The sequence below is a fragment of the Rhinolophus sinicus genome, chromosome 7 (assembly GCF_057876585.1).
Source record: "Rhinolophus sinicus isolate RSI-liver-muscle chromosome 7, RSI-T2T, whole genome shotgun sequence".
NCBI lineage: Eukaryota > Metazoa > Chordata > Mammalia > Chiroptera > Rhinolophidae > Rhinolophus > Rhinolophus sinicus.
The window spans coordinates 44,248,818-44,271,568 of record NC_142507.1 but is presented as its reverse complement, the minus strand read 5'-3'; the positions used below and the strand labels follow the sequence as shown (position 1 = coordinate 44,271,568).

General features: G+C 55.3%; 1 protein-coding gene across 2 annotated transcripts; it reads left to right on the top strand.

The window, feature by feature from the left end:
• The first annotated feature begins 3,408 nt into the window (after positions 1–3,408).
• Positions 3,409–17,303, top strand: INKA2 (inka box actin regulator 2). 2 transcript variants are annotated; one of them, XM_019730433.3, is made up of 2 exons: positions 3,409–3,642; positions 13,917–17,303. In XM_019730433.3, the coding sequence occupies exons 1-2, from the start codon at positions 3,589–3,591 to the stop codon at positions 14,757–14,759; spliced, it is 897 nt and encodes a 298-aa protein (XP_019585992.2). In that variant the 5' UTR covers positions 3,409–3,588; the 3' UTR covers positions 14,760–17,303. The 2 variants fall into 2 exon arrangements, with proteins under 2 accessions (XP_019585992.2, XP_088655613.1); XM_088799487.1 differs by lacking the exon at positions 3,409–3,642 and adding an exon at positions 4,816–8,822.
• The last annotated feature ends 5,448 nt before the right edge of the window (positions 17,304–22,751 follow it).

The following is a 22,751-nucleotide window of genomic DNA, read 5'->3' as shown; positions in this document are numbered from 1 at the left end:
ATCAGGATGAGCTGCTCAGCTCTCTGTTGCCAGGGGAGATAAGACAGACACTGCCTCATCCAGGGGTGCTTCTTCGAGCGTTGGCTAGGACGTGGTGGGTAAGAATCTCCAGGGGATCATGGATTCAGAGCCAGGAGAATGGCAGTGTTTCCATTGTTTAGCTTAGGATCTGAGCTCTGCTGGGACACAACTGGCTTGGCCTCTTCCTTTGAGCTCAGGCATCAGTGCCAGGACCCTCAGGCTCTGGCAGTGGGACAGGAGGGGCGCCCTCCTTGGCTAGGCTGGGAAAACCTCAAGTGTGATACTCTTAGACACCATTTCCAGCAGCTGTACCGTATCCCTCAGGAAAAGTACCCACCATACACTTATCCCCACAAGCAGAGGGCAAACGCTGAGATGCCTACTGAGGGTTCCACCCCAGCTCCGGATGGCTTTAAGAAAGTATGCTCACAATCCATCTCAAGACCTTTGATTTATTCTTCATTTTCAAATGAGATAATCTCATCCTCCCTCAAGGTTGAGTTTGGGGGAGGGGAGCAGGAGGGAGGAGGCTGAACCATTTGATTCCTCTTCAGCAAAGATGAATCATGTCCCCCCATCCTCAACCCAGAAATATTTACCCATGTTTATAGAACCATGGCAACAGGCTTTATTCTCTACCACTTAAACCAGAAAGAAAGAAAGAGAGAGAGAGAGAGAGAGAGAGAGAGAGAGAAAGAGAGAGAGAGAGAAACAAAGAAAGAAAGAAAAGAGAGAAGGAAGGAAGGAAGAAGGCAGCCCTTTTCTCTACTTCTGCCTCCTGCTCTGCCCAGATGACCTCTTCAGAAACAAGGTAAGAGAGACAGTCCCCCAGAGCCCCATGTGATGTTGGGCTTCTCAGAGGCAAGAGAGCAAGAAAGTTGCAATGGCTAAGCATCAGTAAGGGACGTCAGAGATTGACAGTCATTGTCCTCTAAGGTCCTGTGGGAACTGCATTGTAATAGCCCCTCTGACTTGTCTGGGACGTCTCTTTTGAACACTGCACTGAGATTACCACCATCAATTTTTTTCTTGCCATCTCCTTAAAAGTGGATGGAATGCGATTTGACTTTGCTAGGAACATATTCTTTTTTTTTTTTTTTTAATGACATTGTTTATCTCTAAGATGAACTGCTCTTGTCCTGACTACTTCACAGATCACTGTCAACGTAGGTTTGCAAGGAGTATAAAAGGGTTAGAGTCACGTAGGTTTAAACTATAAGCAAGGGAGACTGAGACCAATGAAAGGAAAGCATGCATTCAAGGTCGTCCTGTGTTGTCAACAGTCTGAAAGACCTAGCCACAGTCCTAAAATTGGCCTGCATCTCTGGGAGTTTTAACTGTACCAACCCATCTACATCCACTTCCAAGAGGATTCCAGTCCGTGAGCTCTCAGGGATGGAGAAAACCAGGGTTTAAACCCAACTCTAAAGACTATTTCAACCACAGACCCATACACATTTACTTAATGCCTCCTACAGCAGTTGCACTGGGTGCTGGAGATGTAACAGTGAGCAAAGTTTGGCCCTCTTGGGAAGAGAACCCTCTTGGGAAGAAGCGCTTCTCCGCGTGTAAGCCTTCCTCCGTGACTACTTGCTAATGGCCAGGCTCTCCTTTCTATCCCAATACCGGGGGATTAGATTCCAGAACTGGTTCAGCGGGGCTGGAGACTGCAGCCCCTTCCTGGTGGGTGGCTCCCACTCTGAACACTCCTCCTGTCCCATGTAAGGGGGCCCCTTGAGGACCTCGGCTCACAACTGCAAGGAAGTTAGAAGGTGAGGTGGGACTCATCTCGGTGGTGGCTGCAGGAAGAGCAGAATAAATGTGATTTCAGGTTTTCCCAGCCGCCATTGGAAATGCCTGAGCAGATTCTCAGTTCCTAGCCAAGTGGGTCTGGTTTTCTGACCCCACCCCCCCCACCCCCCCACCCCCGCGGGATCCTGTACAGTAACCGAGAAGGGAGCGCGGGCACCTGTGCTTGGTAAGGGCCACCGAGGTGCAGGCTTTGGACGGGGTTGTGACCCACCTGCGTCTCTCCTTTCTTTCCTCTATCCATCAGTTAACGCTGCCCCAGGTTGGTCCAAACGAGGCCCTCACGGCCAAGCCGCAACACGTGGGCACGTCCACTACAACTGAGGACCTGGGGTGAAGTGGAGGCCATCTGAATGGACTGTGCAAAGTTTTCACTCGTCTAAAGTTCTTTTTTAAATCTATGCTCCCTTTCACCTTTCAATAGTAAGCAGAAGTGGCGCTCTTTGTTGACACGGGCCAGAATCACCACAGTGCCTGCAATCCTCTGGCGTCCTCACGGTTCTGTCTCTCTCCGAGACCCCAAATTCTGCCCAGGGCACACTTTCCCCGTTAATTACCTTGAAACAACATGTCACTAATTGCCCTAATTACTCTCGGGCCCTGCCACCCCACCCCCGGGGTACCGGGTCTGGCGGAGCGGCGCCTGGCACTGGGACAGAACCGCAGCGCGTGTGCACGTGGAGGCCCACGGGGCCCATCTGAGCAACAACATGGTCCGGGCTTGGCTGGAGCTCGCCCACCTCGGGCCGTGACTGTTGAATAGAAATGGAGCATCTTGAGCTTTGCGAGTTTGGGTAACTGACAACACCGTGGTCCTGGTCACGGGAAAGGCCTGTTCCTCCATTCTCTGCCCACCTATTGAAAGCAGCCTCCATCCCTTAATCCATTTTATGTTTTTATAAAGCATCACCACTTGAAATTACAGTGCCCCCCCCTCCCCCGTTTGTTTCATCCCTTTCCTGCCTGCTCCCCATGTGCGATCTTCAGATCAGAGACCTTGCCTGTGCTATTCAGTGTCCTCAGACCTACAGCCTGGCCGGGAGGACAGCAGCGCCTCCATTGCTCTGTGTTAAATAAGTGAATGGACCGAGCGGCAGCTCCTCCGCTCCACGGGCGCAGAACGGGCTGGGAGGACCCTACACTAGGGGGTGGGGTAGAGCCACACTTCCAGAGCCCACTTTTGTGAACACTTCCAGCGTGTAAAAGGGCTGCTGAGCGGCTTCTGGGGTGGAGGTTGTTCCTTGAGAGATCGGAGTTTGGGAAACGGGGTTGGCACTAAGGCACTCAGCCTCTTTCTGAGGCCGACATCCAGTGCCCACTCGTGTGACGGTGCCCTCTCTTTAGGACCAAACAGGGCTCACGTGCTTTGTTGGCGGGCGTCAGTACAGTCTGGCTGCATAATACCGCCCCAGCCGCGCGGGCCAGGACTAGGTGTCACCCTGCCAGTTCTTTCAGGGGTGCAAACCCAGGCTACATACACAGTTCACCACCGGCCGCCCAGCCCGCTCCCCCTGTGCGCTCTTCTGATTGGCTGGAGGCATCCCCCCCGAACGCTCATAGGCTAGTCCACTCCTCCCTCCGCCCCCGGCACGGGCCGCGCTGCCCGCAGCCGGGGAAGCTGCTCCAAGTCTGGCCTCGGAACAGAAGCTCCGCTCCGCGCTGCGAGAGGGTCCAGGAGCCCGAACAGCGCGCGGTTTCCGTGGGGCGGGTGTTCCCACACGGGAGTTTCTGGTGGAGCCGAGCCTGGCAAATGAGCGCATGAAGAAGAGCGGGGAAATGGACTGCTATTTGCGCCGTCTCAAACAGGAGCTGGTAAGAGCAGAGCGGGCTCCAGGCGGGCTGGGAGCTCATCGCAGTGGGTACCTGGCCCCGCCGGGTCACGGGATCCTGGACGCGCGCGGGTGGAGGAAGTCCAGGGGGGAGAGAGGGAACGCGCACCGGGAGGCAGAGGGCAGAGCCTGTCCCGAGGGAAAGGGTCCACGAGGAAACTTAGAGCAAAGATTGTGTGGGAGTGAGGCCACACAAGCAAGCGACAGAGACCGAGCAAACCACACCCAGAGTGAAAGGTGCCCAAGGAACCCCAGGGAGAAAAGAGGGCGCACCCCGAGACGGACAGACACGCGGACGGAGTGGGACCCAGGTGCCCGCACGGAAAGAGCGGGACGCCAGTGCCCAGCTGCAGGGGAGGCTTTGGGCGACGAGGAGGGCGCAGGGCGGGCGGGACGCCGGGGAGCGCGGGCAGGAACCCTGCCCAGGGCAGGAGGTCAGCCCGGGACTGGCGCTCGAGGGGAGCTGGCACCGCCTGAGGCCCCCAGCTCTGCGGGGTTTGGCAGAGCTGGCGCGGCTGCGGGGGCCGGCTGGGCCGGCTGTTTGCCCGGGCTTGTCTGCCAGCAGGGAGGGGGCTGGCAGCTGGAACGGCAGGGGAGGGCTCTGCTTGGAGGAGGGGCCCGCCTGGCAGATCGCGAGCGGGAGCAATGGAGGCCCAGCCAGATGTCAGGTCTGGGCTTGGGGCTTGCGAGGGAGTGTGAAGGGGCGGGGGTGCAGGGGCTGGTAGAAGTAGCTCAGTGGGGAGGGGTCCCCAAGTGGGGGAAGGGTGACTGCCTGCTAAAGCTCTGTTAGGTTTTCATCGACTTCATGTATCTCCCCTCCCACCTGCCACCTTTCTGTTCCTTCCAGCACCAGACCTCAGACCGTCAACCAGGCTCTCTTGTGTCCTCGCCTCTGCCTCTCTTTGTCCCTTTTAGTTTGTTTCTCTTGGAGTCGACCTCTTAGTGTCAGTTTTCTCCCTTCCTCTTTCTTCTTACTTTTCAGAGCCAGGGGCACCCAGGCTCAAAACAGCAGACCTGGATCCAGCAAGTGGCAGCCCATGGCTCTCCAGATTCCATGACAGCCTTCTCTCACTCCTGCCTGCAGACCCTCCACTCTTCCTGCGGGAGGGGGTCGGGGGGAGGGTGCTTGGCAGCTGCGTTGGAGGCCATCTTTGGGGGAGGGGAGCTTGAAGCAGCAGGTGTTCTGTTCTTATTGATGCTTCTTGGTCAAGCTGCCCAGGCCCTCTTCCTGTCTGTCCTACTTCAGGCCTGCTCAGGTCAATGCTTACTTCTCTGGTTCTTCCTCCTGAAGCCCTTTTTGTGATGATACTCTGATGGGAAAGTTACCCAGAGAAATACTTCTTCTGTGAAGGGCAGAAGAGTCTCCATCACGTCCTGTCCCAAATTAGTTTTCACAAGCTTCCAATGTCAGTTTGGAATAGCTGGCCCAGGCCACATATACATAAACAATTCTGACCTTTCCCATGCATTTGTCCAATCCAGAAAGAAGGGTCAAAGTCATCACAGATAATATCTGATGTCCAAAGCCGGTGCTGAGGAAAGAATCTAACAGAACCCTCTTTTTATGCATAGAATCTGGGACCACACCACCCACCTCAGGATCTGCCTTAATAGAGGGTTTGTGGGTGTTCCTGGCATGGGCTTGCATTTTAAAATCCTACTGATTTGCATTTTTTATAGCACCCTAGGTAGGTGGTGGTGAGAGGAGGAAGAGAGAGTCTGTGGGTGCCAGAAGATTAAAAAAGGCAAATAGGAATCTGCGCTGAGCTGAGCTCCACATCTTGATTTGCACCATCTCCTGCCAAGGACTGGAGCCCCCAGTCCCCAGGAGGAGGAAGGGGAGAGGCTGAAGTCACCCAGCTCCCCACTAGCTTTCATTTGGCGCTTTGTCTGAGCAGCTTCAGCCTTTGACTTTCTTGGAGAGGAAGCCAAATGCCTGGCCTGGGGCCCAGAACGACACTCAGATGGGAGAGCTCTGCACCCTCCTCCCCACCCCATGGGACTCCGCCCCCTCCCCTGTGCCAGTCTGCCCAGAAAGGAGACATAGCAGAATGACAGGCAGAGCTACTCGAGTCTCCTTCACTCCCTGACACCTAAGCCCAATGGTTGGGTCACTGAACCAAATCTCAGTGCCTCAGTTTTGCCAATGGGTGTGAAAGCGAAAGCAGAGCTGAGTTAGCCCAGGCTCAGCCTTTTGGCTCCTGTAAGGACTGTGGGGATTGAATTCAATGCAGCGTGGTTGTGGCTGTGATAAGAAGTTATGGGCTTGTGTATCTCCCAGGTCTGCAATGGGATGGGAAAGACCTACAGTGGGTTTCTGTCATGAGCTTGAGTGAGTGTGTGTGTGTATGTGTGCGCATGTGTGTGTGCACGCGTGTGTATGTGTGCATATGTGTGTGCACGCGTGTGTGTCTATTCATCCCAGCAGCCAGAAGCTTCCCTGCCACCCAGGAGAACTGTGTGTTGCCTGGCTTTGCCCTAAGTTAGCGTATGCCCAGGAATGGCACTCGTGTAATACTAGTCAAGTTCAATCTTCATTTATTCCACTAAATTCCCTTCCAGAAGCTTTCGTCCTGCAGACGCTGTGGGTTAAACCTGCTGGAAACGGAAACATTAACGGGCTGTGAAACTGTCTCTGCCGAGGGTGTTCTGCGGCCCCCTCATACATCTTGGTCCTGTCCATGGCCCAGAAAATCTAGACAAGAAGAGTCTGTTCCTGAAAACCAAAGTAGCAGAATTTCCTGAAGCAGAAAATGTGTACGGTCACGAGTCAGCACTGTGGGGAGGCTGAGGGTTTGGGGGATCCTGGCTCCATTAGGTTGATGTCTAGAGAACTGGCCCTTTGCCCTTGCCTGGAAGGGGACGGGGATCAGGTTTCAGGGATGAAATGTGGCAGGAGAGTAGCAGCAGCTGACACACTTCTTCATTAGGATGAGGGGGTCGGGGCTGCACAGACTCAGCAGGGAGCACATCTCTTTCCCCTCCAGCCGCTGAAGAGGGGCCCGCCTGCACACAAGGCCTTGGGACCAGCTGTTCCTTCCACACTGCTCCCTTGAGGACTTCCAACAAAGGGGGTAGACACGGCACATGGAGGAAGCATATGTAAGATGCTCACAGGGCGTTCCTCGTGAATTCAGATCAGTGTAGAGCAAAGAGAATGCATAAAAACTGAGTGAGCGATTCTCATGACATACAGACAGGCTGGGAAGGCTTCCTGGAGGTGGAGAACGTTGGTGGAGGCCAGCTCCTGGCATGTCCATCCTAGCTGAGGCACGGTGAAGCAGCAGAGGGACTTCTCTGAGGCTGGAGAAGGTCATCCTAGGACAACATGCTGTTCCTAGAAGGCAGTTATCTAGCTGCTGGTGGCCACAAGTTCAGGAGGTTCTGGCATTTGGAGGAGAACCAAGGCCTAAAGGCAAAGTAGGGAGGAGAAAAGATGGTGATAGAGGAGATACAGCAGGAACAGCTTGCAGCTCCTGGGGAAAAAGAGCCAATTTCCTGAGGCAGAAAAAAGCTTTTGCAAGGGATCTCGCAATGCGGTCTCCCTCTATGTTTAGAGCTAGGGCGAAGAGCACTTTGGACTAGAAAAAGCAGGATGGTCAGTGGGAAGAGCATTGGCTTGAACTCAAACCCTGACTCTGTGTGAACCTGGTAGATTACTTAACCTCTCTGTGCCTTGGTTTTTCTCATCTGTAAAATGGGGTTTTAAGAATACCAACTTTAAATAGCTACTGTGAGGATTAAATGACAGTGTAGGCAAAGTGCCTCCCAACGGTATGTCCTGATACGTAGCACAGTTCTTGGTGCGTTGTAAGCACTTGGTAAACTCCCGATAATGGACTGATCAGACTGGTGTGCATTCACTCACAGAACATGTTTACCGAGCCCATACCATGTTTAATGCACTTTGCCAGGCACTGGTGCTATGGTTACAAATACAAATAGACACAGATCCTGCCTTCAGGGAACTCGCAATATCATAGGAGAGATAATAATAGCATTCATTGATGTTAACATTTATTGGTATGCCAGGCATACGATGTATTGTCATTTAATTGCCAAAGCAACACTAAGAAGTGGTACTTCCATTACTCCTGTTTAATAAACGAGACGTGGCGAGGTTAAGTGAGTCGGCCATCGTCATAGAGCTGATGGTCAGCAGAGCTAGGATTCCAGCTCAGCCCTTCTGCGTGTGGAACTGCACCCTTCAACTGTGTGCGCATGCAAACCTCTAGTGTCGATAGCGGATCCAGGCTGTAGGAGAGGCACAGCTCAGTGCTCCGAGAAGGGAGAAATGACCTCCAGCTGGGGGATCGGGGAAAGCTTTGTGGAAGAGGGAACATTGGAGCTAGACCTTGAGGGTTAAATAGGGACCTTAACAGGAGAAAAACAGATTTCCAGGCAGATGATGAAACAGCAGGAGCAAAAAGCACAGAGATGCAAGAAATGGGGATGTTTGAAGACTCACTTGAGTTTGGCTAGAACATAAGGTGCGTCCAGAGACACAGTGGGTAACGGCTGAAAGAGTTCTTGAGAGCAGACTCTGGGGACCTTCATTGCTATGCTAAAGCGGCTGGCCTTTCCTACATGCATGTAAAGCAGCTTGATCAGATACACCTGGGATCTGGGAGGTCGTGGGAAGGAAGACACTGAGGCAGGAGGATGAGTTAGAAGGTTATTGTAAGAGCCCACAAAGGAGAGTATGAAGACCTGAACCAGGAAGGAGAAAAGGAAGGTAAATTCTTGAGGTCACATGGATGCCTAAGGAACTTGACTGACTGCAGTGGACAGGAGCTGAAGCTGGTCGGGAGAGCGGGCTTGCTGAGGTGGAGAGGCCAGTTTCCTGCAGGGGCAAAATTGGGCCCCTCTCTCCGTTGGCCTCTTGCCCGAGCACATGGCCCCCAGAAGATGGTTCAATTGGGAGAGAGAGTTCATCCGTTTCACTCTTCCTCCTTTCTTTCCCGTCCTCTCTCCTCCAGCTCTTGGCACAGTTTCTACTTTACCTTCCTGTTGAGAGTTCCAGCCAAGAGCAGGGGGCTGTGAAGGTCCCCATTCACTGAGCTGGAGAATGGGCCACTTGGCAAAAAACGAGGCTTTTCCCGTTTCCGGCCCTGAACCTCCTCCTAGCTTCCAGAGGGCTGAAAGGAACTGTTTGGGGATCTTGTGAGTGATGGGCGTGGGGGAAATGGGGCAGGCACTCTGCCAGGTCCATGGGCAAAGCTGGAGCCTGCGTCAAAGCCTTCTGGCTGAGCTGGGAGAGGGTGGGGGACGGATGGATGCAGGGCACAGCTGTGGGATGTCAGTGGCCTAGGAGAGGGCTTGGGAAGGTTGCCGAGGATGCTGGTATCACACGTTCCCATCCTCACACCTCTCACACCACGAAGGGTCCAGCGAGTGCCAATGGGGGGGAGGCTGCTGTCTGTGGACAGCTGACCCCATACTATGCCTTGAGAGCTGAGGTCTGGAGGTCCAGGATGGCGGGGTCTGACTTCAGAGGAGCACCTTCCCCTTTAGCCTCGGGTAGACAGTTCCACTTCTCTCTTCAGATGATTCAGTGAAGAGACACCTTCAGTGGAAATGAACTGAGCTGGGTCCTGGAGTCCCTCCCAGACTTCTTGTTCTTCCTGTATGATGGCAATTGCCCTTTGCACACACATCTCACTGACTATCCTGGTTTCCTCCCACGACAAAGCAGGGATTCTGATAATGTGGAAAGTCCACTGGCCAGGAGGAAGAGGGCCAGCTTTGGGGTCGCAGTCCCCCACTAATGTGCCTCAGAACCTCGGGCAATAGATGAGTGTCTCCGCTGGAGGTGCTCAAGATGACATTAAGTGATAGATGAAAACCTTCTCGTTTTAGAGACGGATATATATGGAGAGAGTTACCATCTGTTTATGGCAAGTGATACGCGTTTCACATAAGTTCTTACATAAATACATTTATATAAACAGTAGATTTAAATAAAATATTAAACAGGAGACTAGGCCATATGTAGATATGGTGCAAATCATGAAGGACATCTAGGGAAGAATGTTTGGGAAACACTGAGGGAGAAAACGAACCTCAGATTCCTAGTTCCTCGTCCTTCCAATGGGCATCACTCCGGCCTCGCCGCCTCCTTGAGTAATTGTGGGATCAGATCCCTCCATGCAGAGGGAAGGACAAGTGCTGTGTACATGGGAGGGGTGATCAGTTTACACGATCAGAAACCAAAGCACAAAAGGCTGGCGAGTGTGCCCGGAGTCAGTCAGCTAGGTCTGCAGGCCAGGTCTCCAGACTAGAGCAAGCGGCTCTTCAGACACGGGGAGGGCTCCGGGAGGCATCCAGCTCTAAGACAGGAAAGAGGCCACCGGCTGGTTTCAGCTGCGGCTGCGGGAAAGACTAAAGCTTCACGTGAAGAAAATGTTCAGAATGAAACATTTCAAGGCCCAGGAGGTGCCTGTGGGGTAGTGTGGATGCTACGAGGGTGGGGAGACCTTTCTGGGGCCTTTCTCAGAAAAGAGTCCCAGAACAGTCTCTGGGGTCCACTTACGGAGGGTTTTATGTTTCGATGGTGGAGCACATTAGCTCGTGTGTGTGTGTGTGTGTGTGTGTGTGTGTGTGTGTGTGTGTGTGTGTGAGAGAGAGAGAGAGAGATTAGGGGTGGAGAAAGACAGAGGTGGCTGTTAGATTTATTCCCACGCAGACTAAGCTGGGTGTGCTTTGCTTTGGTCCCCGTCCTGTGGAAGGACGTGGGGCTATGAGCCACTGAGAGGCCAGAGAGGAACTCAGCACCCTCCAGCGTGGAGATTGGAATTGAGTGCTGACGAGGTCTAGCTGGGATTTCCTCTGATTTGGCCCCTCTCCTTTGCTCCCAGCCCACAATGCTCTCTCTTTTCCCCCTTGGGTTCCTGAGGCAAGAGAAACCCTGGGATCTGAGCCGGTCCCACGCTCTGGACAAGACAACAGCCTGCCCCCTGGCTCTTTCTCCTGGGGTGACATCATTCCCCTCGGGTGGGAAAGGCCGCTGCCTCTCAGCTAAGACCCAGCTGATGCTCCTGCCCCCCCCCCGCCCCCTCTCCCTGGCCTCCCTGTTTCCTATACTCCGGCTTCCTTCTTCCGTTCTCATCCGGCTCACAGCTGCCTCCTCACCTGCAGTGTCAACCCTCGATGGTGAGACGATGGGCAGGAGGGCGCCGAGGCTTCCTTTTGCTTCCCCTTTCCTTCCTCTGTGTGGGGTGGGGGTGGGAGAGAAGGGACAGGTCAAGAGATGCGTTTCTACTTGATCAGACCAGATAGATGAATGGAATCCAGTCATTACAATGCGTCAGGTTCACTGAGGAGGAAATGTTCTGCGAGCTCATAGGAAGTCTTAAATTAAGATAACAGCCCAAATTCACCTGTAGGCCACACATAAACACATGCTACCTCACCCAATCTGTCCGAAGTTGTACGAGGCAGGAACTCTTATTCTCATTTTAAAGACTGGAGAAATTAGAAAACAGAATTTAAATAACCTGCCCAGATCACGCAGGTATCACATAGTAGAGCTGGGATTTGAACCCCGTCCCATTTGTCTCCAGAACCCAAGATCTTAACCAATACAGAATATCATTTTCCACGTGGGTGTAATTTCAGCTGTTGTTTACTTAAATGGGGCCTGTGTCCTATGGGCAGCCCTGCATTCATGCATACCCACACATTCGTCCTCCCTGGAAAATGGTACGAAATGTCAGCATTATTTCTTAAAGATTTTTCCATGTTGGAAGAGATTGAATGGGGTCATTTCATTCCTCCCTCTGCTTCTGACCGGGCCTGTGTTCTGCCTTCTGGAAGGAATCCTGCTCGCTCAGACTCCTTGCCTCTGGGTGAAATGAAACCTTGAGATATATCCCTGACTCTCCCTGTGTGGTGAGTTACAGGCTGAGGGCGGCAAGCCATCTGGAAGGATGATTGGGGGTATTCTGTGGTACTCCATATGTGTCTTATGGGCACGTAGCAAGTGCCAGGTCATGACTGGGGAGACATAACAATGTGCAGGTCTCAGGGCCTCCCTCAAGTCGTAGATTCTCCGTAAATGTTGCCTGAGTGAGCCTTGACACGCCTGGAGGAGCTGCGGCAGGGACTGGAGTAGTCGGACTTTTGCCGAAGAGGTTCTGACATGGGAGTAGAGATGGGATTCTGAGTGGTCAGTGCCACGGTCAGAGGTGTGTGTTGGGAGGACTGACCTGGTGGCTAGAAGGCCGTGCAGGAGGCTTCTGCCTGTCGGGATCGAAAGGCAGATGTGACACATCTGAGGATAGGAGCAGGGGCGGTTGGGTGGAAAAGCTAAAAACGACCCTGAGGTTCCAGGTTGGGGTGAGGAGGAAAGTGGTATGAGAGCAGGAATTGGGAAGTTGAAGACACAGTTTTCCGGGAAGGGGCCTTGAGAAATTCGGTTTGGGGCTTCGTGTCTCCGCTGACCCTGCTCTGGGTCTTCCCAGATGCAGGTGAGCTGCCTCTAAAAAGAAGGAGTCAGGTTGCTGGAGGTCAAACACGTAAGAGCGAGGAGCCATCGGCAAACACAGCCGCCCCTTAGGCTGTGTCTCTCACCGCTGCCACTCAGGTGAGAGTGGCACTTGCTCAGGCAGCCTGGCAAACCCCAGGGCGGTCAGGGTCCCAACACCACCACTTCCTTCCCTGTCTGGGGGAAGGTGTGCAGTGTGGGCACTTCCCCACTCGGCAAAGGCGTCTTTGGCCCCAGGGACAGTCAGTCCTCCATTGTCTGTTAGTGCTGCTGGCTCAGGAGAGCCTGGCCTGGCCTTCCACCCTGCCAGGGCTGGGGTTGGCAGGGGAGGGTTGACCTTGAAGCCTGAGAGGGTCAGCTGCCCATGCAGCCCTGCAGAGCCTGTGCCATCCTCCCAACCTCTCCACCCCGTGGGCTTAGCTGCGCGCATGTGTGTGCATGAAGACGTGGCTGGGAGGTAAGATGATCCCCACGGGTCTCTGGGGGGCTTAAGAAACAGATGGTCCCCGCACAGGAGTTTTGCTGTTGGTAACCTGAGCATATCTGGGGCGGGAGTTGGGGGGACCGAGGCAGCTTGGGCCCGGGACGGAACCTCGTGAATGTTATCAGACAAGGCATCCCCTGCCCAGCCTCCACACTCGGCCCTCACCCTAGTCAATCTCTCAGCCCCTTCCAGCTGGCACCTGGGACTCGGGCCTTCGACGTCCACAAAGGATCTGGGAAACTGGCCCCCAGTGTCCCCACTCTTGGCCAGGGCAGCAGTGCCAGTTGGGCTGAGAAGGCAGGAAGAGCGCTGGAGCCAAGTCTGGGAGCAGCTGGGAGAGGACAGGTGTTTGGAAGGGAGCGAAGGGCTGGGACGAGCTGGGCAAGGGTTTCCACCAGCAGCAGCTTCCTGGCCTCCGTATCTCGCCCCTGACCAGACAGATGTGAACAGGAGGGAAAGGAAACCCCCGCCTACCCTTTCTCACAGGGAGTCTGAGCGCCTCCTCTTGCCCGAAGGTGCCTTCCAAGCCAGCGCCACTGGCAGCCACGATGAGCAGAGGTTGGTAGCTAGGACTGAGGCAGTTGGGGTGAGATGTCCTATGTTTGAGCCCGGCCCCATGAACGGTGTGACCTCAGGCACATTACCTCACCCCACCACGGTTAACTCGTTTGCTCAGATGAGAACACAAATAGCAACTTCAGAGGTTTAAATAAAGATGAAATGAGAGGAGGTGTGTAGAGTCCTTAGCACAAGTCGTGCTACATAGTGAAGGCTCATCAAATGTTGTCATCATCTTCACCATCTCAGGGAGGCTCAGAGCAGGAAGAGGGCACAGACACAGACAATGACAAAGACATTTTGTCACCACGACGGCAAACTGATCTCAGCTCCTCCTCTGTCTATGTGATCTTGAGACAGTTCCTTATGTGCCACAGTTTCCTCATCTGTAAAGTGAGAGCAATAGTCGTCACTCCCTCACAGGGCGGCTGGGAGATTATCGACAGGCTTATTTGCACACATACATCTACACGTACATCGATGGAGTGTCTGCCGTAGGAGGCCGGGGCCACGAATGTCATCTCCTTGATGCAGCTGTCTCGGTGTCACACTTCCTCCTCTCCCGGCTCCAGCCTGCACTGTCCTAGGCTGGACAGAGGTGGGGTCCGTGGTAGGCTGAATGACTCTGGAGGTGTGTGTTTGGGGAGGGCGGTCTGCATTCAGGGCCAGTGAGGGGCAGCTTCCCCCAACCCCCGTGGCTCAGGGGCCGTGTGCTCTCTGTCCCCCGCAGGTGTCCATGAAGGAAGTGGGCGATGGCTTGCAGGATCAGATGAACTGCATGATGGGGGCCCTGCAGGAACTGAAGCTCCTGCAGGTGCAGACGGCCCTGGAACAGCTGGAGATCTCTGGAGGGGGTCCCGCCCCAGGCTGCTCTGAAAGCCCCCGGACACAGCCCCCGTCCCCTCGATGGGAGGGTGGCAGAGGCCATGCCAGGCCTGTTGCTCACTCCACCTCCAGCCAACCTTCTCTTGGCAGCGGCAGCAAGTTTCCCTCCCACAGGAGTGTGTGTGGGAGGGACCTGGCCCCCCAGCCCAGGACACAGCAGCCAGAGCACCAAAGCTGTGCCCAGCAGGGGCCGGAGCTGCTGGAACCAGATGACTGGACCTCCACCTTGATGTCCCGGGGCCGGAATCGACAGCCTCTGGTGTTGGGTGACAACGTTTTTGCAGACCTGGTGGGCAACTGGCTGGACTTGCCAGAACTGGAGAAGGGTGGGGAGAGGGGTGAGACTGGGGAGGGAGGAGAGCCCAAGGGAGAGAGGGGCCAGCCGCGGGAGCTCAGCCGCAGGTTCGCCCTGACCGCAAACATCTTCAGGAAGTTCTTGCGGAGCGTGCGGCCTGACCGGGACCGGCTGCTGAAGGAGAAACCAGGCTGGGTGACACCCACCTCCTCGGAGCCCCGAGCTGGACGCTCCCAGAATGTTAAGAAGCGGAGCCATCCCAAGGGCGCTGGACACTGCCCCTTCCCAGGCACGGCAGAGCCCAGGCGAGGGGAAAGCCCTGCCACAAGTTTCCCCAAAGCCCTGGAGGCGTCCCCCTCTGGCTTTGATATTAACACAGCTGTTTGGGTCTGAGTCCTAGAGACAGAAAGTTAACTGAACCCAAAATGGCCAGGTCCCCAAGCTGGGACGCTGGGGGAGGAGGGTGTGCAAGGGCTGTGGCTTTCAGAAGCCTGACTCCAAGTTCCTGTCCCCCAGGAAGGAGGGAGAGGACACAAGAGCAGCTGGAGCAGGACAGACGGGGCTGTGGTTGGGAGAGGTTGTGACGGGCTGGCTGGTGGAAGAGATGAGAGTGTGTGTGTGTGTGTGTGTGTGTGTGTGTGTGTGTGTGTGTCACAAGGGGCTGGAGGTGACAGCGGGGGGAGCGGGAGGGGACCAGGAAATCCTTCTGACATTCCTGCACTGCCCCTAAGACCCTTTAACATCCTGTGTGGATGAGGGCACTGGGGCCTCAGGTTCCCCAGAGAGGCCCCCAGGAAAGTCTCTCAGTCCCAGCCTTATAACTGTTTGCTTCCCTGGTAAAGCGCTGCTCCAAGCACAGGTATTAAACCTCAGCCGTCCTGGGAGGGGGAGCAACAGAGAGGCAGATACCCACCTGTACCTGTTCCTGGTGTCTTTGCGATTTCACCTGGCACCTGGATCCTGAGAAATGCCTGAATAAGGAGTGTAGGTGTAGGAATACCTGGGGCAGCCTCTTATTGTCTTTCCAAATGCAGAGGAATGATGATATTTGTATAGCACTTTAAACACTGGAAAGCCTCTTCATATCTATTACTGCCTTTATAAGCAGGCAGGTAAGGTGGGTATTATCCCCACTTTCCAGACAAGGAAGCAGGCCTCCCCAGCCCAGTGCAGGGCTGGCCGAGGGCAGCAGCCGGGCCCCAGGCTCACACACACTCCTGCCCAGCCCTGTCTCCAGCCCTGAACCCCCACCCAGGATATGGGGTGTGTGCATTCTCCAAGGTGAACCCAAATGATATACTCGGAAGCACTCATTTCACGTTCCCAGCTCTGTTCCCGCCTCCCTCCCTCTGCACCAGGCGCAGCCTTGGGCCTCATCTTCCAACCTGACCCAGAACCAGCCCCGCAGGAGGGGAAGGGCCCCTGCAGCAGCTGAGCTCCTGAAGCAGCAGGGGTGGGCACGTGGCCCAAGAGGCGACGCCACCCCAGCCGCCCCCCCTGGAAGCCACCAGCCTGCCTACTTTGGCCAGGAACACCCGCTGGCTGGGAAAAAACAATGTAGGTCCCTGTTCCCGCAGAGCCAGCCTGGGAGGGCACACCCTGTCTCCTCCCCTCCTGGCCCATCTCCCCTCTGCCTGATGAGGGGTGACAGCTGCAATTAGAGGCACGACACCTTCCTGCCCTCAGATCGTTAATAGCAAACTGGAGAAGAAAAATAACAAGGCGCTTCCTGCATCCCGGACCCCCCGGGGCGGAGATGTTGGGAGGGGGCTCAGAGTGAGCGCCTCAACTGCTGGAGGCGGGGTGGTTGGGGTCACTCCCAAATTCCTAGGCAATCAAATGGTGGATGTGTCGTTTTTTTTTGGTGGTCAAAGCTCCAGGAGGAAAGGCGCTAATTCTTTTTTGAGAGCTCACTATTGGCCAAGCAGTGTGACAATCCTGGAAGGTACTGTCGTCATCTTGGCAAATGAAAGAACCAGGATTTGAAGCAGGATTGCCCCAAACCCCCATCCTTTCTCCCCTTCTCCCTGGAGTTTGCCCACGGAGGTAGCCTGCCTGCCAGTCCTTTGTGTGTCCCCACAGAATTCTGACACTTCAGGTGAAGGCCCGTTGGCGGGGGCTGCCGTGGGTGATGGAGGTGATTGTATGTAGAATGTGTGAGTGGGAAGACATCTGAGACCTGATAGGAGGGAGCTGGGGGCTGCGGGGTGACGGAGAAGCCATCCAACCAACGATTCCACGAGGCACCAGCTCCGTGTCAGAATGATCCTACAGGAAACCAAGTCACCTCTTGGCCGTTCATCTGACTCCTCTGTTCTGTGGCCCAGTCACAGCAATTCAGACCAATTGTGAGTCCCTCCCAATGCCAAGTATGTGGGAACGACCAACATTGCTATAAGGCCAGAGCAATGCAAAGGACCCAGTTCCTGACTCAAGGGGCCCAGTGGGAAGAAAGAAACAAGTTAACCCACCAGTTAGAAGGATTCAAGGGATGCCAGTGAATGAAAACTTAACTTGAACGTGGCCAGAACAAAACAATGGGAGTGACGGTTGCTGCTAACATCACTGAGGGGTGGGGCACAGTCATTTGCATTCTTACTGCCTTCTCACCACACTGGAAGTGGCTGCTGTTACTCTTATTTGCATGGAGAGGCTCAGAGCAGTTCAGCAACTTGCCCAGGGTCAGAGCAGCAGAGCTGGGACTGAAACCGTTGCAACCGAAGGCCAGTGTTGTGCTTCTCACACTGCCCTACAGATTGTCCATATCTGCTCCAAAGCCACGTCGAGGAACCATCACCAAACCTGTCCTCCCGCCGTATTCAGGATAATAAATGCGATACTGACGTCTGGTGGGGGAACTCGGCCTGGGTCTTGACAGGGCTGATGTACTGCCCCTATCATGTCATGCTTTGCTAATGAAAGCTAATGGCTGATTCATTTACCGGCTCCCCCCGCCCCATAATTTTTTCTTTTCCCTCCCCCTTCTGGGCTCCTGCCACGACAGTGATGGACACTTACTGAAGCTGAGGGAAGAGGGCAACGGGAATGCCGGGGGGCCTATGCGATGCAGGAGAGCAGGGGTGGGGAGCACTATGTGTGAGGGGGGGCTAGTGGAAGTAGCAGAAATTGATGGCTTAGTTCTGCCCCGGGGGCTCATTTTATGGTTAATTAGGGCATGCAAATAAGCTGGAAGCTCACTGAATACCCTCCCTGGCGTGGGGCCCCACCTTACACCTGGCCCACTTCCCTGGCAGGTACAGGGGCCTCCTGATTGGCTCAGGCACCTGCTCAGGGCCCCCACCTGCTTTGTGGCCCCGTGGCCTCAGGGTGTATGGATGTTCCTGGACCCTAAGCCCGAGCTAGAAAGCTCCCTGCTGGACACGGTGCTGGGCCTGCCTGGTCTCCCTCCAACCCTCAGGCCTGAGACCCCTTTCCCAGAGGGCACAGGGCCCGTCTCCCTGAAGCAATTCCCCTGCACCCTCCTCGCAGGTGGATATCTGAACTCAGACCCCACCACATCCACACCTGCTCCCCAGAGCCCTGTGGGGGAGGGGGTCCGCTGTTCTTCCCACTGACATTTCCTGTAGGGCTCTGAAAAATGCAAGGGGGAAGCAGGGGCCTGTGTCCAGCTTTCAATCCACCTCAGGTGACTCCCCCCCACTCCCCCGCCCCAGGGCAGTTAAGGCACTTCTGCCAATACCACAGCATGAGCACTGGGTTTGGAGGCAGCCAGGAGAGGACATCCATTTCTGTCACTGTGTGAGCTTGAGCATGTGGCTTGACCTCTCGGAGCCTTGTTCTTCTCATCTGTGAAACGGGGATAATGCAGGGCTGCTGAGATGTAAAGAACATAATGCACCTAAGGGTCGCACACAATCTGGAACACAGCAGACGCTCAGTATACATTGGACCACCTGACCTTCGGTCCAGGCTAACCAGGTAACCCAGGGCAAAAATGCTGGGCGAAAAAAGCTTTCTCTGAGCCTCAGTCTCGCCTGCTAAAGAATGTATACTGGCCTGATTACCTCACAGGATGTAGCAAGGATCAGAGAAGACAATAGGTGTGGACATGTTTTTGTACAGTGTAAAAATATCATCCAGATGGGTTGTTATTTACCAAATGGCAGTTTACACTTTTCCACGGAACAAAGATGGGATGTGTGTGGGGGTGGGGTGGGGTGTGGAGAGCGCAGCGGCACGGGCTGAGCTCAGAGATGGTGCCTGGGGACCCCGGTGCCTGGGGACCCCACTGCCTGAGGACGTGCTTTGGGGAACACCCGTGCCCCACGCCTCCGGCACCCCAGCTCTCCCTCACAGCCCTCAGGCCCTCACGATCCTGGCGAGGACGAGACAGTTGAATGAGCCAAGTCCTGGTGGTGTTAAGAGTCAGGCCCTGATCTGCTCTAAGGCCTTAGTCGCTGGAGCCCCTGCCAGGCCCCACATCTCTCCCTCCCTCCCTCCCGCCATCCTCCCTGGGGGCTAATGGCCTAAAGGGGCTTGGGGCGTCCTGGAATCCACTCCCACTGGATGGCGTGGGAGGCATGGTAGAGGGAGGTGTCCGTAGAGTCGGCCCCTCCTGACAGGCACCAGGCCTCAGGCTCACGCTGCCAGAGGAAAGGTGGGCTGGAAGGGCCTGGCCAACCCTGGGGGTACCGGGCAGGGAAATAAGGACCTCAGACTTCAGGGCACTATCGTTAGATGTCCCCTGCCTCCCGCTAGCTTCCTCTATCCAACTCTTACGACAAATAAGTGATGAAACCTCTCCCAGATGCCCTCTGAACTTGACGGAGGGTATATATCTGCGCCTCTCTGTGCCCTTCAATCAGTCCCGACACATCCCTCTACCCACCACCTCCAGCCCCCCATAGACACCCCAAATTCTGGCATGTGCTCACACATGCACACGTATGCACACACACCATCATGGAGTTGGCCCTGCCAGGGTCCCTGACACTGGCCCCTGGGTAGGGAAGGGAGCAGGACTGGCGACTTCATGCCAGGTCTCAGGCCGCAGAGGCCACACACCCTGGCTTCCTTCCCACAGCTGTTCCCTCTCAAAATGCCTCTCTGAGCGTGTCCTTCAAGAGGGCTGCCCGTTTCAGGGACAGCCCCCAAAAATGACCTCCTGATGCTCTGCCCCTCTGCCTTCTCCCCACCGTGACCCAGCTCTGGGCTGCCCAGCGGCTCTTTCTGCCCTCTCCACTCTGACAGACGCCCCCTAGTTTCCTCCAACTGGCCAGACGGGAGTTTCGGGCACAGCACATGCCACTCACACCCAGCCCCAGGCTGCCTGTCACCTCCAGGGGTGTTGCTTTGTGGCGGAAGGTGTCCCCATGAAAAGGAAGAATCAGGTTTTGTTTTCTCATTCCCGCCACCCGTTATCGCACATGTTACTCCCCGGCTGCTTTCCCTTCCCCCCGACCCTGTGCCTGTGCCTCGTCTGCTCCTCCTGACCAGGGACTGGAGCCTGCAGCTGCAAGGGAGGCCGCCTGGGTCTGTGAGGACAGAGGAGGTGAAGGAAATGTCTCCGAGATCCTGGGACGTCCTCCTCACTCGGCCCGTCTTCTCGGGGTGTCCTGAGGCCCAGCTCTGCCCACTTCAGACACCAATGGACAAGCTCAGCCTTATTTCTGGGCATTTGTCACCCCCTGGTCTACCCTCCAGGGCCATGAGGTACTTCACAGAATGCTCCCAGCCTGGGGTTCTCTGCCTCTAAGTCTTTGCATGGGCTGCTCCCTGAGGAGTCGGTTCCCCACTGCCTCAGCGTGGCTGACTTGTACCCATCTTCCCTCTGCAGTCGACAGTAGGGCATCTCCTCTGAGAAGCCCTCCCCGGAGGCCTTGTGTGGGCCTGTACCCACCACGGGACGTCCTTTGCATTCTCTCTTCCCCTTTGGATGGTGAGCACCTCCAGGGGAGACAGGACTCATTCCTCATTGTGTGCGTGCAGCCCCGAGCACAGGGCTGTCAGCCCGACCCCACACCTGCCAGCGAGCCCTCAGCTGAGCCTGGCTCCAGCCACCTCCCAAGGCCCACTTTTCACTCTGCTCTTCAGTCCTCTCCCCAGGACATGGGAGCTGCGACCTCCAAGAGCAAACTCTCCGTCCCTAAGCCCCTCCCCAAGCTGTTCTGCAGCCCCCTCTGTCCCTGTGGGGCTTTTCCACCTAGCTTCGCAGGCCAGTTCTAGTCCAGTGCCAGCTGCCTGAGCAGCCTTGGTCCCCACCCCTCCCTCTAGCTCCGTCTCTGCACTGTCATTGGGCTGCCGGAGCTCAGGCCCTCGGATGGTCACTGCCACCTCTCTCATGCCTGCTCAAATCCCGAGTGGATCCCAGTTTCCAGGCTGGAGGACATCACTCCTGCCCCAGCCCCCAACTCTCCCCTTCTGCTCACTCCCTGTGCACTGGTCTTCCTGACTTGGCCCATCTCCTGGTTCTTTTTGGCAACATCTGGCCCCAGACTTACTCTACTCCAGTTTTTCCTAACCGGCTTTGCCAGGGCTCTCCACCCCAACTGGGGACACTGAGTCTGCTAGCTCCTCCTTTCCCCATTGTGACTATGGAGGGCCGGGCAGGGCACCGGGGAAGGAAGCTGAGCTGGGTGTTCAGCGCCGTCCCCACCTCCAGCCCCCCTACTGGCCCCACGCCAGGCATTGTGTCCCAGGGGCTGGGTGTCTGCAAGGCAGCAGGCATGCAGTCATCGGTGCACAAGTGGTGGGAATGGGAGGCTGTCAGGCATACAATTTTTTTTAAGCCCACATCCCCCCCTGAAAAACGAAAACAGAGGTTCTTCCAAATGGGGTACAAGCAGCAACTGAAAAAGCTGCATAGACTCAGCTCCCCGAGCAAAGGTGCCAAGGCTGGTCACTCCGCCCCCGACAGGCTCCCAGTACCCACGCAAAGCGTCCAGCCTGCCCTGCCACACCTCAGTGCACGACGGGCCGAGGGAGCTCCGGGCCAGACCGACGCAAGCAGGTGTTAGAATCCCTGATCTGGGATTCTAAGCATCTGTCCAAATAGGTCCATTTATATCCCAGGAAATAAAAGGCGAGGCTCTGCACCAGGGATTTCAAGGCCCAAAGGATTCCGAAGCACAGCTAGCCTACAGGACCCTGCGGCGAGTGTAGGGATCAAATATCTTCTTTCAACACCTCGGCTCCCAGGAAAGGCAGGCAGTGGCCAGCGCCTGGTCCCAGCTCCGAGTCCTACTTCCCAAACTGGGAAGACTGCATGCGTAGCGTCCCTTTAATCCTGGCTGCTCCTTCCAAGTCCCCAACCCATCCAACCGGTCGGTGATGCGAAGGGCAAGGTGGACGGGGGCTAGAAAAGGGGCCTGTGCCTTTCCTCTCACCCATGAGGGGAGGCCGAATGACAGGATCTTGGGAAAGTCAGCACCTATGTAATACAGGTGGCGGGTTAAGGAAAAGACCCTCTTTGGGGCGGCTGGGTGGCTCAGTTGGTTAGAGCGTGAGCTCTGAACAACAGGGTTGCTGGTTTGATTCCCACATGGGCCAGTGAGCTGTGCCCTCCACAACTAGATTGAAGACAATGAGCTGCCGCTGAACCTCTGGAGGGGGCGGGGCAGCCATCAGTTGGTTAGAGCGTGAGCTCTCAACAACAAGGTTGCCAGTTCAATTCCCACATGGGGTGGTGGGCTGTGCCCTCTGCAACTAAAGATTGAAAACGGCGACTGGACTTGGAGCTGCGCTGCGCCCTCCACAACTAAGATTGAAGGACAACGACTTGGAGCTGATGGGCACTGGAGAAACACACTGTTCTCCAATAAAACATTTAAAAAAAAAAAAAAGAAAAAAAGAAAAAGAGACCCTCTTACTAGTCGTCTCAATCAACATGGTAGATCCCGCCACCCAGGGAAGGGCTGGCAGAGCCAGAGGGGCTGCTGTCTCATGCTGTGACATTAACAGAGAAGAGAGGGAAACTTGGGAGGGTGCGATGGTGGAACCAGTATTTGCTGTATGCCCAGTGGGTGCCAAACATTCTGAGGGGAGCAGAATCATGTCAGGTGAAGCAGAGGAATAGAGAGAAAAAAAAAAGAAAAATTTTTTTTCATGCTGAAGTATTAATGTTGGTTGCCTTCTAAACCGAACTCTCGTTTAGGAATCCTAACCATATATTTGGGAATCCTCCGAGATAATCTCCACTAAAAGGGGGGAGAAGTGAGAAATGAAGATGGGGAAGGCCACCCGAGTCCACGGGGACGAACATAATACTGTAACTTTCATCCTGATCAGTTGTGAAATGTCCCCATCCCTGCCCTCTCCAAGTCTCACCGAGACGACCGCGATGGCTGTTCCCTCCTTCAACCCCCAATCTGCTCCTCCAGCCTATTCCCTCCACATTAACACCAACGGGAACTAGACCACTTCCTG